Raw genomic sequence first — 18,261 nt, 5'->3', positions numbered from 1 at the left:
CCTACTTCTATAATCATTTGTAACACAAGGCTGATTTAATAAATACTTTGTAAAAACAAACTGCCAACAGTGCAGTATTCTGTAGCACCCGTTTAGACAGCTTGCTGGCATTCCAACAGCTCTTGGTTAACACAGGGACCCGGCTGAAGAAGAAGCAGCCCACATCACTCAAGCGACACAGAATTTGCTACGACTGAGAGAGTGAAGTACTCAGGGAGCTGCCCAGTGACCTCCTACACCTCGGGAAATCCAATGAAGTGTTGACAGCCTCCCCGGGTAGACAGTACTGTATTTCTCAGTCCAAAAATGAGACAAAACAGCTCTATCATAGTTCCCCACAGTCTCTTTCTCTTAGCTAAAAGTTCCGTAAGCAGGCTGAGCACAGTGGCTCACACTTGTAATCCCAGCATACTGAGGTCAGGAGTTCGAGACCAGCCTGACCAAAATGGAGAAAACCTGTCTCTAATAAAAATACAAAAAATTAGCTGGGTGTGGTGGCATATGCCTATAATCCCAGCTACTCAGGAGGCTGAGTAGGAGGATTAGTTGAACCTGGGAGGTGGAGGTTGCAGTGAGCTGAGATCGCACCATTGCACTCCAGCCTGGGCAACAAGAGGGAAACTCTGTCTCAAAAAAAAAAAAAAAAAAAAGTTCAATAAGCAGAAAATCAGAAGCCTTGAAGCATTCTTGTCTTCTCTTTGTTGGGCCAACTTATCTTTTCTGGAAAAAGAACACAGCCTCCAGCTCCTGCTGGAAAATATATTTGTGTTTTCTTATCAAAATAAAGAAGATTTTAAAATATGGCAATGTCCGCCGGTGGCAAGGGTGAAATAAAAGAGGTGTTCTCATGCGTCACTACGAGGAGGGTAATTTGGTACTACTCTTTTTAGAAAGCAATTTGGCAATGTGTATCAAGAGCCTTAAATATGTTTCTACCCATTAACACAGTAATTCCACTTCTGGGAAGCTAGCCAAGGAAAATAATCACACATACAGAAAAAAAAGATTTATATACAAAGATGTACATTACAGCATTATGCATAAATTTATTTTAAATGTTAGAAAGTCTTAATATTTAACCATGAGGGACTAGTTAATTACATTGAAAGCCATGCACTTGATAGAAAAATATGCAGCTATGAAGTGAGATTTATCAAATATATCTAATAGAAGACAATATTTATGATATGATTATGATAGACTACGAAATGAAAAAACAAAAACTATGTAGACCGCAAATATAGACCACATATGGATTTAAAATATGTATAAAGAACACAATTAAGCAGAAAGCAATTTTACTGCATTAAAGACATTAAAGATGGTTGTTCAGAATCTACTTTTCTGGCCAGGCATGGTGGCTCGCGCCTGTAATCCCAGAAATTTGGGAGACTGAGATAGGTGGATCACGAGGTCAGGAGATCAAGAACATTCTTGTTAACATGGTGAAAACCTGTGTCTACTAAAAAATACAAAAAATTAACCAGTTGTGGTGGCATGAGCCTGTAGTCCCAGCTACTCAGAACGCTGAGGCAGGAGAATCACTTGAACCTGGGAGGTAGAGGTTGCAGTGAGCCGAGATTGCGCCACTGCACTCCAGCCTGGGCAACAGAGCTAGACTCCATCTCAAAAAGAAAACAAAACAAAATCTACTTTTGTAAATATTCCAAATTTTCTGTAAAATATATGTCACACATTTTAAGTGGAAACAATGAAAAAAACTTCTCTTTTGGGGCTTTTCCATGGGGCAGAGCTGAAACTCACCTGAAGAGAGCCTTGAGGTTCTCTGGCAGCTCCGTGCGGCCGGCATAGCCTGGATTCATGGTGATAAAGATACCGACAGAAGGATTCAGGTTGATCTCCTCCCCAAGAAAGCTGAACCGCTGCTTCTTATCTCTAATCGCATCTTGAATGCTTTTTACCTGGTGAACCAATCAATCAGTGAGAAATTCGGTGGAGGAATCATAACTAAAGCTGGGAACCCATAGTCCCACACAACATGAAGAGTGTTCTGTGACCCCTTTCACTCAAACACAGGCATGATGACCACACCCCAGACCCTTTACTGATGGGCCCTGGGTACATGTCTAAAATAAATCTGACCACTGAAGGGCACAGTGGCTCATGCCTATAATCCCAGCACTTTGGGTGGCTGAGGTGGGCAGCTCAGTGGAGGTCAAGAGTTCAAGACCAGCCTGGTCAACATGGTGAAATCCTGTCTCTACTAAAAATACAAAAATTAGCCAGTCATGGTGGTGTGCATCTGTAATCCCAGCTACTCAGGAGGCTGAGGCAGGATAACTGTTTGAACCACGGAGATAGAGGTTGCAGTGAACTGAGATAGCACTACTGCACTCCAGCCTGGGTGATAGAGCAAGACTCCATCTCAAAACAAAAACGAAAACAAAAACACCCCAACATACACACACACACACACACACACACACACACACACACACACACACACAAAATCTGGCTGCCCACATCCATATTTATGACATGGTGGGTAAGAAAATAAGAGTGGGTAGCAAACAGGTATTTAACTCCTTGAATGTGGGTTCTCTCTGTAGCAATAGATGAAGTGTATTAGGGCTGACCACTAGCTGGATACAGTTCTGACCACTTCTTATGTGTTACCTCATTTGAGCTTCACCATGCTTTGAGGGGGGCACTTTAATTACGTCATCTCCATCTCTGATAAAACAGAAGCATGGTGAGATGGAAACATTTGCCCAAAATCACACAGCTACTAACTGGGGCATCAGGATTTGAATCCAGGCAAATGAATCCCAGAGCCTGTGCTTTCAAATATTGCAAGACAGTGAGGATGCTATAGCTACCTGCTGAGCTTGTTCTAAGTAAATAAAGTCCATGAAGTTACATAGCCTACAGAAAATGCTTAGAAATGCCAGCTGACATGAGGGATAGCCATATGCCATCCTGATCGCAACTGTGGTCCCTGTCTTGGTTTAACTCCTCAAAGCCACACCCCAGACTATACCCCCAGAACAGGTGGCCCTTTACAGATGGAGCAAAGGTAGGCTGGGTAAGACCCAGGGGGCTGTTAGTGTTTTTTCTAAAAAGAGCAGACTTTTTCTTAAACGTAGTCTGGAGTCTGAGAAGGATTCATCTTGATGCTTGACCCAGTCAGATCTATCTTCTAAATGACTCTCTAGCAGTGGGAGGAGAGGCAGAAGTGAAATTCAATGATTTATTGTCACACCTGGTGCTTGGAAACACATATACAAAAATGATCAGCAACAGAGCAAAGATAAAAGGGACACACTTTCAGGCTAGCCCATAGCCTTGTCCAGCCTGGCCTCAGAAGGTCTTTGGAAATTTCCAGCCTCTCAAGGTTCTCAGAAGCAAAACCCAAAAGCTGGGGCTGGTACGAGGTTTTGAATAAGCCCCAGCAGGCTGGCTAAGTCCAGGGTGCTAGAAGACCCAAGGGTAGTCTAGTGCTATGGAGATGGGGTTGCAGGGGTGTGTGTGTGACATGGTAGGAGGGGTGGGGGAGGGCAGCTGGCCCATCTACCACTGGGCATGGCTGTCTCCAGAGTACACGGTTTGCCTAGATGCATGACAGTTCTACAATTAGGATTCAGCTCCCTTCCCAGAGTAAAACACTAATGACTGAATGCGTTTGAGCTCACAGCAATTAGTTTGAAACTGAGACTTCTTTTCTACGTGCAGAATATCAATGCCATCCTGGCAGAGGCAGGCTTCAGCAGCCAGGACTCTGGCCAAACAGATCAAGCTCTGCTGGTTTGCTTGGGGCTCACAGCCCAGCCCAGCTCGGCCGTGGAGCCTCTTGAGGCCTTCATCAACCTCCAGGTTACGTGACTGGCAAAGGCTGGCTCTCTCCTTTGTCCCTGGTCTTCCTGCCCACAAAATATAGACAGCACTCACTTTATTAGGGAGTGGGAAAGCAAGTTTAATCAGCGTTTATAAGTTGCTCTGCTACCTTTGGGCGAAGACTAAGGCATGAGCCTGGGACCTTTTCTGCTGTTCATTCTGACTCAGCATTCTCTCTCGAAACACCGAAGCCCAGAAACCTCACGCTCAGCAAGAATTTATGATGCACTTTCGGATTGGAGGCATCTGTGCTTTTGTGTAAAATTCTGTAGAGGGGCTCTTGAGGGAGACTGTTGAACAGACTCAAAGATGCAGTTAATGTTGGAGCATCAGTGCTCATAGAAATTTTGGTTAGGCTGGCTTGTACAAGACAGGCTTTAGCAGCCACTGAGGTCTGCAGAGCGAATCACTGGAACAAAGCAACCATCAGGGTCGAGGAGGCCTTGATGAAGTCCAGGTCCTGGAAAAGGCCAGAGGTTCTTTCAGGATGCCTGGGGGCAGGGAGCAGAGAGTGGAGAAGCAGGCCGACTAGGGACGTATGGATTAAATGCAAGCCCAGCCAGATGGAGGTACACACACAGGTAGTTTGGCAACTGATAGCTAAGGCTGCCAGGCACATCTCACCCACTGTGATCTGTTTCTCTATCAAAAATGCATTGTTTTCTGAGGATCTTAAAGCCACAGTGAAAAACAAAAAATAATAACTGACAGTTCTGAGCACTTAATATGTACCAGGCACGGTTCTGAGTACTTTCTGTGAATTATTCCCTTCCAAGCCTTTTTTTCTTTCTTTTTTTTTTTTTTTGAGACGGAGTTTCGCTCTTGTTACCCAGGCTGGAGTGCAATGGCGCGATCTCGGCTCACTGCAACCTCCGCCTCCTGGGTTCAGGCAATTCTCCTGCCTCAGCCTCCTGAGTAGCTGGGATTACAGGCAAGTGCCACCATGCCCAGCTGATTTTTTTGTATTTTTAGTAGAGACGAGGTTTTACCATGTTGACCAGGATGGTCTCGATCCCTTGACCTCATGATCCACCCGCCTTGGCCTCCCAAAGTGCTGGGATTACAGGCTTGAGCCACCGTGCCCGGCCTCCCTTCCAAGCTTTTAACAGTTGTTTGAGACGGGTAGTCTTAGATCCTTACTTTGCAGATGAAGAAACTGAGGCAGAAGGCAGTTAAGAAACTGTCCTATGTTTATGTAAGATGTTAGCATTCAGGGGAGGCTGAGGGAGAGATATGTAGAAATTCTATGCTATTTTTACAACTTTCCTATAAATCTAAAATTGGTTCAAAATAAAAAGTTAAAAGAAAAAAAAGAGAAACTTGCCTGAAACCCCACAGTTGGTAAGTGGAGCAGCTCAGGTTTAAAATCCAGGCAATCTGGTGCTGAGCACATGCTTTTGGCTACTTTCCCCCAAACGCTCTTGTGCCAGAAGGAGCACTGTGCCAGCCACAGACCACTTTCTCATCAAACACATACATTGTCAGAGCAATTTGTTTTACTCTGAAAACTATTATGTTTGTTATAATTTAGAGGTGTTGTTTCCGCAAAGTCAGATGTTGTCACCCTTTAAAAAGACAAATAAAAAAAAAATGGAAAGCTATGTAGGAACCAGTGTTCTCAAATGGGGATGAGTTTGCAATCTCTCTCTCCTAAGGGTCGTGTGGGAATGTCTGGAGACACTTTTGCTGTCACAGCAAGGAGCGGGGGTTGCTGCCGCCATGCCAGTAGGTAGAGGCCAGGGATGCTACTCAACATCTCACAATGCAGAGGCTAGATCTTCACAAAATAGAATGATCAGCCCAAAGCATCAGGGGTGCTGAGGCTGACAAACCCTGATCTAGACCAAACATTTTACCAGTGAGGACTCTGAGGCTGAGAAGACATAAGATACTTAACCTCCATCCCACAGCATGTGTTTTTGGGTCCAAACCAATTCCCATGCCAATTCTTAGTTCCACTCAAGATAAATCAAATCAGAAATTCTGGGAGTGGGGTCCAACAAGATGTGACGTAACAGGCCCTCCAGGTGATTCTGATGGAGGCTGAAATTTGAAAAGTACTGCAGTCCAGTCAATTCTTACATTTCTACTCAACCCTAATTTGGCCCAGGTGGCCCCATTCACAGCTGCATACTGACCTCCCTCTCTCAGACGGGAGAGTGTTGAACAGACTCAAAGATGCAGTTAATGTGGGTGCATCAGTGCTCATAGAAATTTTGGTTAGCCTGACTTGTACAGGACAGGCTTTAGCAGCAACTGTGGTCTGCAGAGCAAATCACTGGCACACAACAATGATCAGGGTCCAGAAGGCCTTGATAAAGTCCAGGTCTTGGAAAAGGCCAGAGGTCCCTCTCTCCCTCTCTCAGATGAGCCTGGGTCCTCCACTGCCTTCTCCCCTACCTAGCTGGCCTGGAGAGGTTTCGTCCCTGCAGAGTACTGACCAGGACGAACGGGGCTCAGTCTTGGAGGTCTTGATTAAAATCCAAACTCTACAGTCCTCAGCAGTGTTTCTCCTCATTTGTTATCCTCTCTCTCAGCTCTGGTTCTCTAAATTTGCTGAACATGTGAACCATGTGGAAGGTTTTTAGAAAGTACCAGTACACTGGTCCTATTCCACAGCAACTAAATCAAAATCTTTTGGGGTGGAGACTGTGCATTACTACTTTATAGAATTACCCAGGCCATTCTGATGTGCAGCCAGGGTTGAGATTACTGTGTCAGAGTGGCACAGTCCTTGATTTGATTGTGCGTAGAGATCACTGCAGGATGTGTTGACATGAACATTTTGTTTCAGCAGGTTTCGGGTGGGGCCTGAGACTCTGCATTTCTAACAGGGGATGCGGGTGCTGTTGGCTCAGAGTTTGAGTAGCATGGGGCTAGATGACACCAGCCATGCCCGGCACCCTCCGCTGTCACTCTCAGAACACCTAACTGAAAGTCAATGCACTGATCTTGCCCATGGACCATGCTGCCCCATACCAATCTCGTGGCCCACAATTGTCCCTCACCCAGATGGTTTTACTGTATCTTTCCAGCCTCTATGGCCCTTAAAATTGCACATCTTTCATGGAACTTATTTTCTGCCTTATAATTTTGATAATTTGCCTAGGTTTTACTTCTATATATTGCAGGCCAGCCCTGATGTCCAGCAGTCAACCTTGTTATCTGCACAAGCCTTGTGTGCTCATCTGACCATAGGAGCTGCATTTCTCACATGAGGGTGACATCTTTCCTCTCATGACTGGAAGCTACTGATCACAGAGGGTTCTGTCCCTGTATCCTCCCACTCAGGCTAGGGCCTTGCCTCTGACTCACTCCGTGAAGTATTAAGGCCATGCTGTCGCTGTGCAGGTGACATACTTTAAGGAGGTCATGGGCTAGCCCTATGCTACAGGGATCTTGGCTTTTTCTCCTCACTCCTCTACCTTGGTCCTTCTATTCTAGGAGAGTGCCTCATTTTGTGGTCCCCTGTGGTCATTCTCTTTTCAAGTCTCTGCCCCAAATGCCATGTGCTATTTAACATTCTGCCTGGCCCACTCCACGCTTCCCACTGCAATGGCAGATTGGAGTCTGTTGCCTTAAGGAAGTGCAACCCACTCACCACTTTTTAAATATTTTAACATTTTGGCGTTTTTTCCATTAGATTTTAAGCCTCTCTATAAAGGGTGTTACATGGGAAGCTCCCTCGGCTCTGAGACTGGAACATTTGTTTGGTGCTTGGAGTACTCTAAGCCTCACTGTGGTGGGTTCCCAAGTCCTTGCTGACTGATCTTCTGCTTCTACCCGCTTCCTGCCTCTGCCCAACCCATTATCAGGGCTTGTGCTGCAGGCAAGAGAAGAAAGCGCCAGGGATGCCTGGCCAGAGGGCATGGAGGGAGACAGGGCAATGGGGTGTGTCCTGGTGGCATATGTCCCCAGGCACAGAGAACCCAAAGCATAGACAGCTGATTGCAATAGTAAAGAAGAGATTCTGGAAAAAAGTAAGTACTCTTGCAGATATTTTAAAAATAGCAGAGTAATTTTTTTTTTTTTTTTTTTTGGAATTGCCACACTGGTGTTTTTCCCAAGTGGTTATGTGACTTTGCTTGACCAGTCTGATGGAGACATGAGAATATCCACTGACAAAGACGCTGCAGACCAGCAACAAAGTCACTTTTGTACAAGTTACTGGGAAGAGGAGCACAGACGGGCGAGGAGTGGAGAGGAGGAGAGGGGAGGGTGGCGGAGAACTGTCAGCAGCTGGTGTGGCTTCTGAACCAATATGCCAGCCTGGATTGCCATGTGAATAATTAAGTGCAATTTTCTCCTTGGATGGGTATACGATTTCAAATGTAACCAGCTCAGATTTTGCCTGGGCTGTTGTCAGACCACTTTCTTCAGAAATGTCTCCAATGGGTGTGTTCCTAGATCAGTGTGTGACAGCGTCAGGGACTCCCAAGTTGAACTTATTTCATTTGATTCCAGAAACAAATGGGAACTAAGTGATCTTAGAGAATGCATTGCTGGCTTTGTGTTGAGCTGCTTCAAAATAAAGCAAATTCAGTGTCTAACTACTACCCAGGGGGAACAACGGCTGTTGGGCACTGCCTCATTGATTAGTACATTGTTAAGCTTGATAAGGTAGCTCCAGGTTGGTCCAGCTGAGGAGTGAAGGGCATAGAGAATATCTGTGAGACCAGGGTTTGAACCCTTTTTCCCTGCCCTGTATATCTAAGCCTCTAGTTCTCTTCAACCCATTTCTTGTAGTGTTCAGATTATTATGACAGTAATCATCTTCATCACCGTCACTACCACCATCATCATCATTGCCACCATCATCACCACCACGATCGCCATCATCACTAACATTATCATCACTGTCCCCACCATCATCATCACTGCCACCACCATTATCATCACCCCCATAATCAGGACCACCACCATCACCATCATCGTTAACATTATCATCACTGCCACCACTATCATCATCACCATCATCACTGCCACTACCATCACCCCCACCATCATCACCACCATCACCATCATTGTTAACATTATCAACACTGTTGCCACCATCATCATCGTTAACATTACCATCACTGCTACCACCATCATCATCATCACCATCACCCCATCATCATCATCACCACCATCATCACTATCACCACCATCATCACCACGACCATCACCATTACCATCATTACTGCCACCACCACCCACCAACATCACCACCACCACACCATCATCATTAGCACCATCACCATCATCTCTGTCATCATCACCATTAGAATAATCATCACCACCATGATCACTGCCAACATCATCACCGCTATCATTAGCATAATTATTATCACCATCATCATCATCACCATCATTACCATCATCATCATCATCATCATCATCATCACTAACATCACTGCCACCATTATCATCACTATCATAGCATTTATTGAGTGACTATTATCTGTAGGGCTTTCTTTTAAAAAAGGGCTTTAGGTATATTAACCCATTTAAAAATTATTACAACTGCCTCAAGGAGGTGCTATTATTAACTCCCTTTACAGATGTGGATCTGGAGACATGGATATGCTCAAGATCACACAGCTTGTAGGTGGCCAAGCCAGAATAGAACACTGGTATTATTCTTTATTTCAGCTTGTGAAATGACCATTGAAAGGTGAAAGCAGTCAGAAAACATGTTTGATTTCTTACAAAAATCTGGATGTCCAGTCTCTCTTCAAAATGTAAAAGATCTGGCAACACTAAGCTTACATCCTTATGAGGCAGAGGCATGCTGGTAAATTTTTAACAACCAGCTCTCCAGGAAAGCAAAAATGCCCTTGATTTGTAGAATTTGGCAGTTTTCATGATCGAAGTACTCTCACCATAGTCCATTTCAAGCTACACTAATGTGATGCCAACGAGATGCACAGAATCAGCTCTTTCCAGCCAAGCTGGTAAAGGGTTTCAGTCCAAGAGGATGTCCAGGCTAGCCATTTGTCTTCCTTCCTCTACTAACTGCTGTTGAACAGAACAAACCCAACGCAAGGGAAAACCATATTTCACCACTGGAAATCAGAGAAGAGCCTCACGTTTTGGCAGCTTTCAGAGCTTCTCCAAGGAACAGTTTGGACAAGAGTCAGTGGCTGTCAAACACGAGGGATGGAAAGACAGACCACCTTGGAGCAGTGGTGAGTGAAGGGACCCAACAGAGCCCCTTGACTACCTATGGCTTCTGGGGCAGCTGGAGATGAAGGTGACCATGGATTTGCTGATGGTGTGAGTCCCACTGCTGTTTAGCTTGTGGTTGCTTCAGCACCCTGCCCACAACCCCACGTCCTGCCTACCTGTGAAAAGGACAGTCTGTGGGATGAGAGGTGACTACATGTGGGAGCTATGTGGATGGAACCTGGCTCCTGCCAGGGCAGAGGGGGGACAGGGATGACGCTGCTTCAGCCAGCTTTCCCTGCCAGGGATGACCTTTTGCTTGATCTTTCCTTCCACCCCACTTCTGCCATCTGCCCCTCAATCCCACGCTCTTGCCCAAGAAAAATGTCAGCCATGCTAAACGCTTTCCTTATTCCTTTGTCTGGACCTGAAAGGATTACAGAAACCTGTAGGGACCAAAGAGTCTGTCATAGCTACATTTTTCTTTTTCTGTACTCTTTGCACACTGCTTTGGAAATAAAAGCAAACACAAGCAAAATTAAACTGCTTTCGATTGTATAGTGTGCAGCACACAGTAGGAGCACCAGGCACAGCTTTGATCATCACATGGTGCCCTTGTGATGGCTTTGCTCTGTTTAGATAAAGGCAGGATGGGGGTTCTGAAACCAGCCACCTGTAACAGGAAATGGGGGCACTCAGCCTACAGGGAGGAGTGTGGAATAGGTACTGACAAAGGGCGTGCTTCATCTTGAAGATGGGGTTCCTGAGGGGACTGGAGCCTGAGCAGCTGCAGTAAGAATCCCTGGGAGAGACCCTTGATTTGCCCTCAGACACCAGCTTTCCTACTGCTCAGCCCCTCCTTCACACTGTTGCCAAATCGAGGGGCAGTCTCCTTCCCAGGTGTCCCTGGGGATTCCCTGCTGTCTGCTGAGGAAAGCATTTCAGCCTGCTACTATTGGGATCGAGCTTGCCTCTCCAGTCTTATTTTCTCCTCTGGTATTTTACTCACTAGACACCAGATCAGTGCGTATATCTGCATCCCAACAACGTTGGGGACACAGGGTACACATACGAACCTTATCACTTTCCAAAAGTCTACTTATGGACAAGACACAGTTCCCCTCTGATACTCAGTTTTTCCACATATTTAATGGGAAGAATAGTGGCTTGCAGGGCCACAGTGGAAAGGTGTGAAAGATCTTTCATGATGTGAAAGATGACATATGAAAAGTACCTGGTGCAGAATTTCAACAAAAGTTTATTCACGTTCCCCTCCCCCCTTCTACTGCTCCTATTGTTCATGGGATCCTGACCCAAATCCAAATCCTCTCCATCTTTTCAAGGTAATGCATTTGGAAATCTCAGGCTCAGTCAGAATTTAAGTCACCTCAAGCTTTTTTTTTTTTTTTTTTTAAGTTGGAGATCATATTCTACTCAACTGGGAAACTTCACCTGTCTTTAGTATAGCAATTACGATGTTGCAGGTGTTTAATAAATGGTTTCCGAATGACTTGAAAGACAAGTGGCATGCTTACTTAAAATCTCACCCCAAAAGTGACTTTATTCAAAAAACATTAATGTGGTATTCCTCACTTTATTAAGCCGAGAGTGGTAGAACAACTTGCCCAAATAGTCCAATAGGAAATAAAAGAACTGAAATTTAAGCCTTGATTTATAACCAAAGAACATGCCCTTTCCAAGGAGCTGAGCTCTGCTATCTTCAGGTTTCTGCACCCAGATGAAGCAGGTAGGATGCATGTTCTTTCTCCCTATTTTAGAGAGGATAAAACAGAGTCCCAAAGCCAGTAAATGGATCTACTTTGGTGGGTAACTGCAGTAAACCCATTTAGTAGGAGAGCCGCCCTAAAGTCTGATTTTAGAGGGTGGAGAAAGGAGCATGAAATGACAAGGGAAAAAGGGACATAGATGCCAAGGAGAGGTTGAAAACAAGAGGGCACAGACTTCCACAGTGCTCGACATGAAGACCACAAGGCTCCCACCTACTTCTGTCCCTTACCTGCACTGCCACCACCGACAAGACCTCCACGGAGATTCGATTAAACTCATCAAAGCAGCCCCAGGCACCAGTCTGAGCGAGGCCTTTGTAGATGTTGCCGCAAGACTGCAAGAAAATATACAAAGATTAAATTACCAACAGGTCGGCTTATCAATACATGCTGAAGTCATTTTCCAGCCCCTTTATTATAGATACTTCTAGTCCCCCTAAAGACCACTGGTCAGAAGCTTGCATTAAAATTTCAAGAACAATTAAATTTTGGATGGTTATGGGGTGTCAACAGAAGTCACAGGATTAAACAGAACCTTTTCAAGGTACTTGGATGAAAATCCCTTTAAAATGTCATCAGGGTTGCATTATTGTTAATTCTGTAGCTTTCGAAATCCCAGGAAATGAATAAAAGATGATTTTTCTTATGCTATACAGACAAAAAGTCGTCCACTCAGCCTTTGTCATGCACTGATGGAAAAATTTATGTCTGTATTTTTAAATCTATGTCCAACCACATAGGTTTTCCAGAGTGGTGAGGGAGCTGGAGACAAAGACAGGAGGTGATAACATCTGTTAAAACAAAACTAAACTAAACTAAAGGTAAACCTTTTCAAATGAGAGCAAAGAAAGAACTTAGAAGGGAATAATGCATTTCTGTCCTAAAAATAAAAATCATCCTGGGCATTCAATATTAGCCGGTAAACCAAGGGGCAACCTAAAGGGATAGGCTTCTCAGAGACACAAGGTTATTGGCAAGGAGACATCATGAAAATGCTGAGAAAATGCAAGTAATGGAAAAGTCCCATTCATTGATTCAGCAGGCATTTTTTGACTATTAGCTCTGTGCACAGATCATGTGCTGGACACAGGGGAGCTCAGTCTCTCTAAGAACTTTTGGTCAGGTTGAGGAGATAAGGTATATAAATAAAAACAGGAAAATTACGGCATCAATCGTGGTTCCATTGAATAATACAGACCACAAATGTTAAGGAGTTCATAGAAGAGTGGGTCAGAGTGCTTCCGAGTGATCAGTTTTGCCAAAGAGGTGAAAGTCAGATAGCAGTACAACAGCACTTCCCAAAGTTTATTCTGCGGAACCACAGGCCTAAAAGATGCTCTTTGAAAAAAGGGCTTTTAGGTCAAGCAAATTTGGGAAACACATTCTTCAACCCACTTTGGCCAAGTAACAATTTGTATTAGCATTTAAGGTCCCTGAGAGGTCCTGTAACAAACATATTAGTTTTACTTCATTACATGGCTAGGATTATTTTTCCCTCATGTAACCCCTGATTTTCTCAGAATGCACTCTGGCAAATACTGGGATAGTGGAAAAATCAAAAGATTAGAGTCAGAAGATATGGGAATCTCTCAGAAAACTATGTGTTTTAGGACACACATGGGAAATGATGGCTTTATAGGACAGGAGTATCTGTGTAGACAGAATGGAGGAGAAAGCTTTCCAGGAGGGGGAAGATTATGGAAGAAATATAATCAGAATAATGAAATGTGCAGAGAAAAATGACAGAGCCATTTTGATTGGAAAGTTGGATTACTAACGAAAGTCATGGTTGTAAAAAGCCTCGAGTTATGATAAGGGAACTTTGGAGGTTTGCAGCAGACAGCAAGAGCAGAGCAATATTATGAGAGGATCAGTCTCACTGCCACGTAGGCTAGGCTGGATGTAGCGCAGGCTTTAATTGTTTTTATTTTTTAATTTTTATTTTTTTGAGGTGGAGTCTTGTTTTGTTTCCTGGACTGGAGTGCAGTGGCACAATCTCAGTTCACTGCAACCTCCGCCTGCCAGGTTCAAACAATTCTCCTGCCTCAGCCTCCCAAGTAGCTGAGATTACAGGCATGCACCACCCTACCCAGCTAATTTTTGTATGTTTAGTGGAGAAAGGGTTTCACCATGTCGGCCAATCGGGTCTCAAACTCCCGGCCTCAAATGAGCTGCTGGTCTTGGCCTCCCAAAGTGCTTGGATTACAGGAGTGAGCCACTGTGCTCAGCTGTAGGGAAGACTTTAAAGAGGAAGAGAAAAATAAAACCCGCCTTTCATTAAGATCCTGGAATTAAGATATTTCTCTTTTCATTCATTTCAACAAATATCTATTGAGCATGTACTGTGTGCCAGAGATTATTCTAGGTCATGAAGAATCAGCAGTGAACAAGATAGACCATGCCTCTAATCTCATGGGCCTCACATTCCAGTGAAGAAAACAGATAATGAGCAATAATGACAAATCAGACAGTGATAAAGTCCCACTGGAGTCTTAAAATGAGGGTGATGTGGAGACTTCAGATTGAGCAGTCAGGGACATTCTGCCTAAGGAGGTGATGGATGTTCCAGGCGCTGTGTTTATGTGCCTTAAATCAGGGGTCCCCAACCTGTGGGACACTGTCCGTGGTCTGTTAAGGAACCAGGATGCACGTTAGGTGAGCGGCAGGTGAGTGAGCAAAGCTTCATTCGTATTGACAGCTGTTTCCCATCACTTGCATTACTGGCTGAGCTCCATCTCCTGTCAGATCAGTGGCAGCACTGGATTCTCATGAGGGTGTGAACCCTATTGTGAACTGCACATGTAAGGGATCTAGGCTGTGTGCTCCTTATGAGAATCTAATGCCTGATGATCTGTCACTGTCTCCTATCACCCCCAGATGGCACCATCTGGTTGCAAAAAGAGAAGACCAGGGCCCCCACTGATTCTACATGATGGTGAATTGTAGAATTATTTCATTATATATTACAATGCAATAATAATAGAAATAAAATACACAATAAATGTAATGTGCTTGAATCATCCCAAAACCATCCCCGACTACCCCAGTGCATGGAAAAATAGTCTTCTATGAAACTGGTTCCTTGTGCCAAAAAGGTTGGGGACCACTGCCTTAAATTATTCCATTTCACTTTCAAAACAATTCAAGTGTCACAAATACTAAGTGGAAATTCAGAAATCAACGCCCATGTTCAACTACTCACAATAGGTAAGGTATGGAATCAACCTAAGTGCCCATCCATGTATGAATGCATAAAGAAAATGCAGTGTATTCACACAATGGAATATTATTCAGCCATTAAAAAGAACAAAATGCTGTCATTTTCAGCAACAGGGGTGGAACTGGAGGATGTTATCTTAAGTGAAAGAAGCCAGGCACAGAAAGACAAATATCACATGTTCTCACTCATATGTGAGAGCAAAAAAAATTGACCTCATGGAGTTAGGGAGTAGAATGATAGTTACCAGAGGCTGGGAAGAGCAGGGAGAAGGAGAAGATGAAGAGGAGTTGGTTAATGGGTACAAACATACAGCTAGAGCTAAGGAATAAGTTATAGTGCTCAATATTTATTTTATTGAACACTAATGATTAACACAATAATTTATGTTTAAAAATAGCTAGTAGAGAAGATTTGGAATGTTCCCAACACAAAGATACAATAAATGTTTGGGATGATGGTTATCCTATTACCCTGATTTGATCTTTATTATACATTATATATATATGTATCAAAATACAACACGTTCCCCATTAATATGCACAATTATGATGTATTGACAAAAAAGATGTTTTAAAAATTCAACTTTTAACAGTGGTTTTGAAAGCTTTTAAAACTGTGGAACCTTTTTTATAAAATGAAAACCCAAAATACAAAATAAAGGAAGAGGAGTTTCCATAGGTGGATGCTTGTCACCCCCACATTTCTCCTACCACCTCAGGGCCTGCAGCTGAACCCCAGGACCCTAAAGCATCCCATGTGTTTAGCTCACCATGCATCTCCTGTTCCTACCAGCTAGGCTGGGGCATTATCTTGCTGTGGGAGGGTGAGCTTTGGGCCTAGGAGAATGGCAAGAATAGGGCAAAGGCCTGGAAGTGAGAAGGGTGCTAAAGGCAGAATTGACGTTGTGAGTGATTAGAGGTAGGGAAGGAAAGAAGGAAGGACATGACATAACCAGGGTGCCTTAAGCTTTCCATCAGATCTCAGGGACAATTAGATGATCCTTTCTGATGGTGAGGAGTCTGGCAGGGAGAAAGAAAGAGTGGTAACCACAGTGCAAGAGAAGGACATTTGAGAGACGTCCACTCCCCTGTTAGAGAGCAACAGGACCAGGACTTGGGTGAAGCTGGAGAATAGATATGGCTCCATAAAGGAGCCATAGGTATACACATCACACTGGAAATTATAAGAGTATCAGCAAATGAGACCGAGAAGCCAAAAGACCAGAGAGTCATGAGGAGGATTGTAGAAGTCTAGCATTTCAGAAATGAAGCAAGTAGGGTCTGAAGAAAGAGTGTAGTATCCACAATACGGCTGCTACAGAGAGGGCTGGAAATAATTCCAAACATTTTCAGGTTTGGAACCATTTGATGTTTCTGCAATAGCATCTCCAAATTGAGGTCAAGAGGGGATGGTATTGCAGCTGTAATGTAAAGGATGTTTTAGCATGAAAACGGCAGTCATTTTCAGAGAAAGTGGCCGATTTTATAGGTTTTCCAACCAGCATATGAGAGTAAAGCAATAACTTTCCCTTTGCTCCAAGTCTTTGCACTGTTCTCCTGTCCTCTCCACTGCATACCCAGTCCTCGTGAGCAAACAGCAGTGATGCTACTTATAGGATTCCTAAGGCAGAGGGGACTGGAGGGTCCTTGACCATGGCCTAGACTCTTCCTCTGCTGCCCCTCCCTTTGCTTCACCACTCGCTGCCTCCCCATGTTCCCAAGGTATCTTTACCTTGTTACATTTTAAGCCTCTTATTCTTTTCCATGTCTGCTACTGCATCAGCTGGTTCCTCATTCCTTCTGGTTTGAATGACTGAGATGTTCTCACCAAAACCTTTTTCTGCTTCCTCTTCCTTTCTCACTTCATCTGACTGCCAATCTCTATGCTTTTGCTCCGGTTCGGAAGACTGCAGGGTCTTTCCACAGCCCACACTTTAAGGTGAGATGTTTTCAGTGGCTTTCAGGCCTTTCCCTCCTTATCTCCTGTTTTTTGATCCTCTCTAAGGCAGCTTAGTCCTTGTTCCACATTTATTTCTAGCTTTCACTATAGACAGACCTGAACAGAGTGTATTTGCTGTGAGTGTCACGAATAACACATCAAAATCTCCCCTGGAGAAGTGCACAGCAGCTCTTCCTAAGCTCAAACCCTTTCTTTCCTTCTGCCAGCCTGGTCCCATGAGGAAGGCTCATGGGGTGAAGTCAGAATGAGGGGTGGGGACAGACACTGGCTGCACACAGAACTTGGTCATGGCTTTAAAGCTGACATTCTAATGGGTTAGCATGTGTTAAAATGCCACAAGCTCTGTCACCAACCCCAAAACTGAGCCTTGGTTGGTCTCACGTCTTCCACATGCCTTTCCTGATCAGCCCACTCTGTGGCTCTCCCCCTACTCTGGAATATTCCAGGGCCCAGAGTTTGTAGGGCACATGATCACCCAGGATTATGCTATCTGGGTGCTAACTAGCTCCCCAATGATATAATATATCCCTTGTCCCTTCAAATGGAAGTGGGTTATACTCTATCCATCTATCTCAATCAATCAATCAATCAATCAATCATCCATCTATCGTTTACCTACCTGAAATCCATCTACCATCTATCCTCCAATTGACTGTCTCTCTCTTTTTCTCTTTCTCTTTCTTCATATGATCTGTTTTTGGCACGCTTCCACAATGTCCCGAACATGCTAAGCAATGGCAATAATCAATAAATTAATTTGGCTGGGCATGGTGGCTCTCGTCTGTAATCCCAGTACTTTGGGAGGCCAAGGTGGGCAGATCACAAAGTCAGGAGTTCGAGACCAGCCTGACCAACATGGTAAAACCCCGTCTCTACCAGAAAAAAAATACAAAAATTAGTCGGGTGTGGTGGCCTGTGCCTATAGTCCCAGCTACTTGGGAGGCTGAGGCAGGAGAATCACTTGAACCTGGGAGGTTGCAGGGAGCTGAGATCATGCCGTTGCACTCTAGCCTGGGCAAGAGAGCAACTCCAACTCAAAATTAATTAATTAATTAATTTGATTGCAGGCGTTTTACCATAAAAAATAATCCTGAACAGTCAGACAAGGGCAGAGGAAGTCTGCAAATAGCTTAGTGTGGCTGTCTGGTTACATGGGATATTTGATGCCCAGGAAGGGGCACCTTCCTTCTGGTGTGTTTCACTGTGGCCGTGCCTATTTAGGATGTTCTAACTTCTGTCTAGCCTCTACTCCATGGAAGCTTAGCCTACAGTTGAAAAAAACAAAACCAGAAA

At 44.3% G+C, this 18,261-nt stretch overlaps 1 protein-coding gene across 8 annotated transcripts in view; it reads right to left on the bottom strand.

The window, feature by feature from the left end:
• Positions 1–18,261, bottom strand: part of DNAH9 (dynein axonemal heavy chain 9) — a 346,949-nt gene that overhangs the window by 217,342 nt on the left and 111,346 nt on the right. For 7 of the 8 annotated variants that reach the window (XM_039476345.2, XM_074388185.1, XM_010339862.3 and 4 more), the window contains 2 exons: positions 12,020–12,124; positions 1,765–1,922 (listed from right to left, as the gene is read on the bottom strand). In XM_039476345.2, coding sequence (XP_039332279.2) covers positions 1,765–1,922; positions 12,020–12,124 — 263 coding nt within the window. Of the gene's footprint in view, positions 1–1,764; positions 1,923–12,019; positions 12,125–17,587; positions 17,683–18,261 lie in introns of those variants that run through there. The other variant, XM_074388190.1, reaches the window with a different exon arrangement.

This window comes from Saimiri boliviensis, chromosome 17, assembly GCF_048565385.1.
Source record: "Saimiri boliviensis isolate mSaiBol1 chromosome 17, mSaiBol1.pri, whole genome shotgun sequence".
NCBI classification, from domain to species: domain Eukaryota; kingdom Metazoa; phylum Chordata; class Mammalia; order Primates; family Cebidae; genus Saimiri; species Saimiri boliviensis.
Note: the sequence above shows the minus strand (reverse complement) of the source record. Positions and strands in the feature narration are given on the sequence as shown.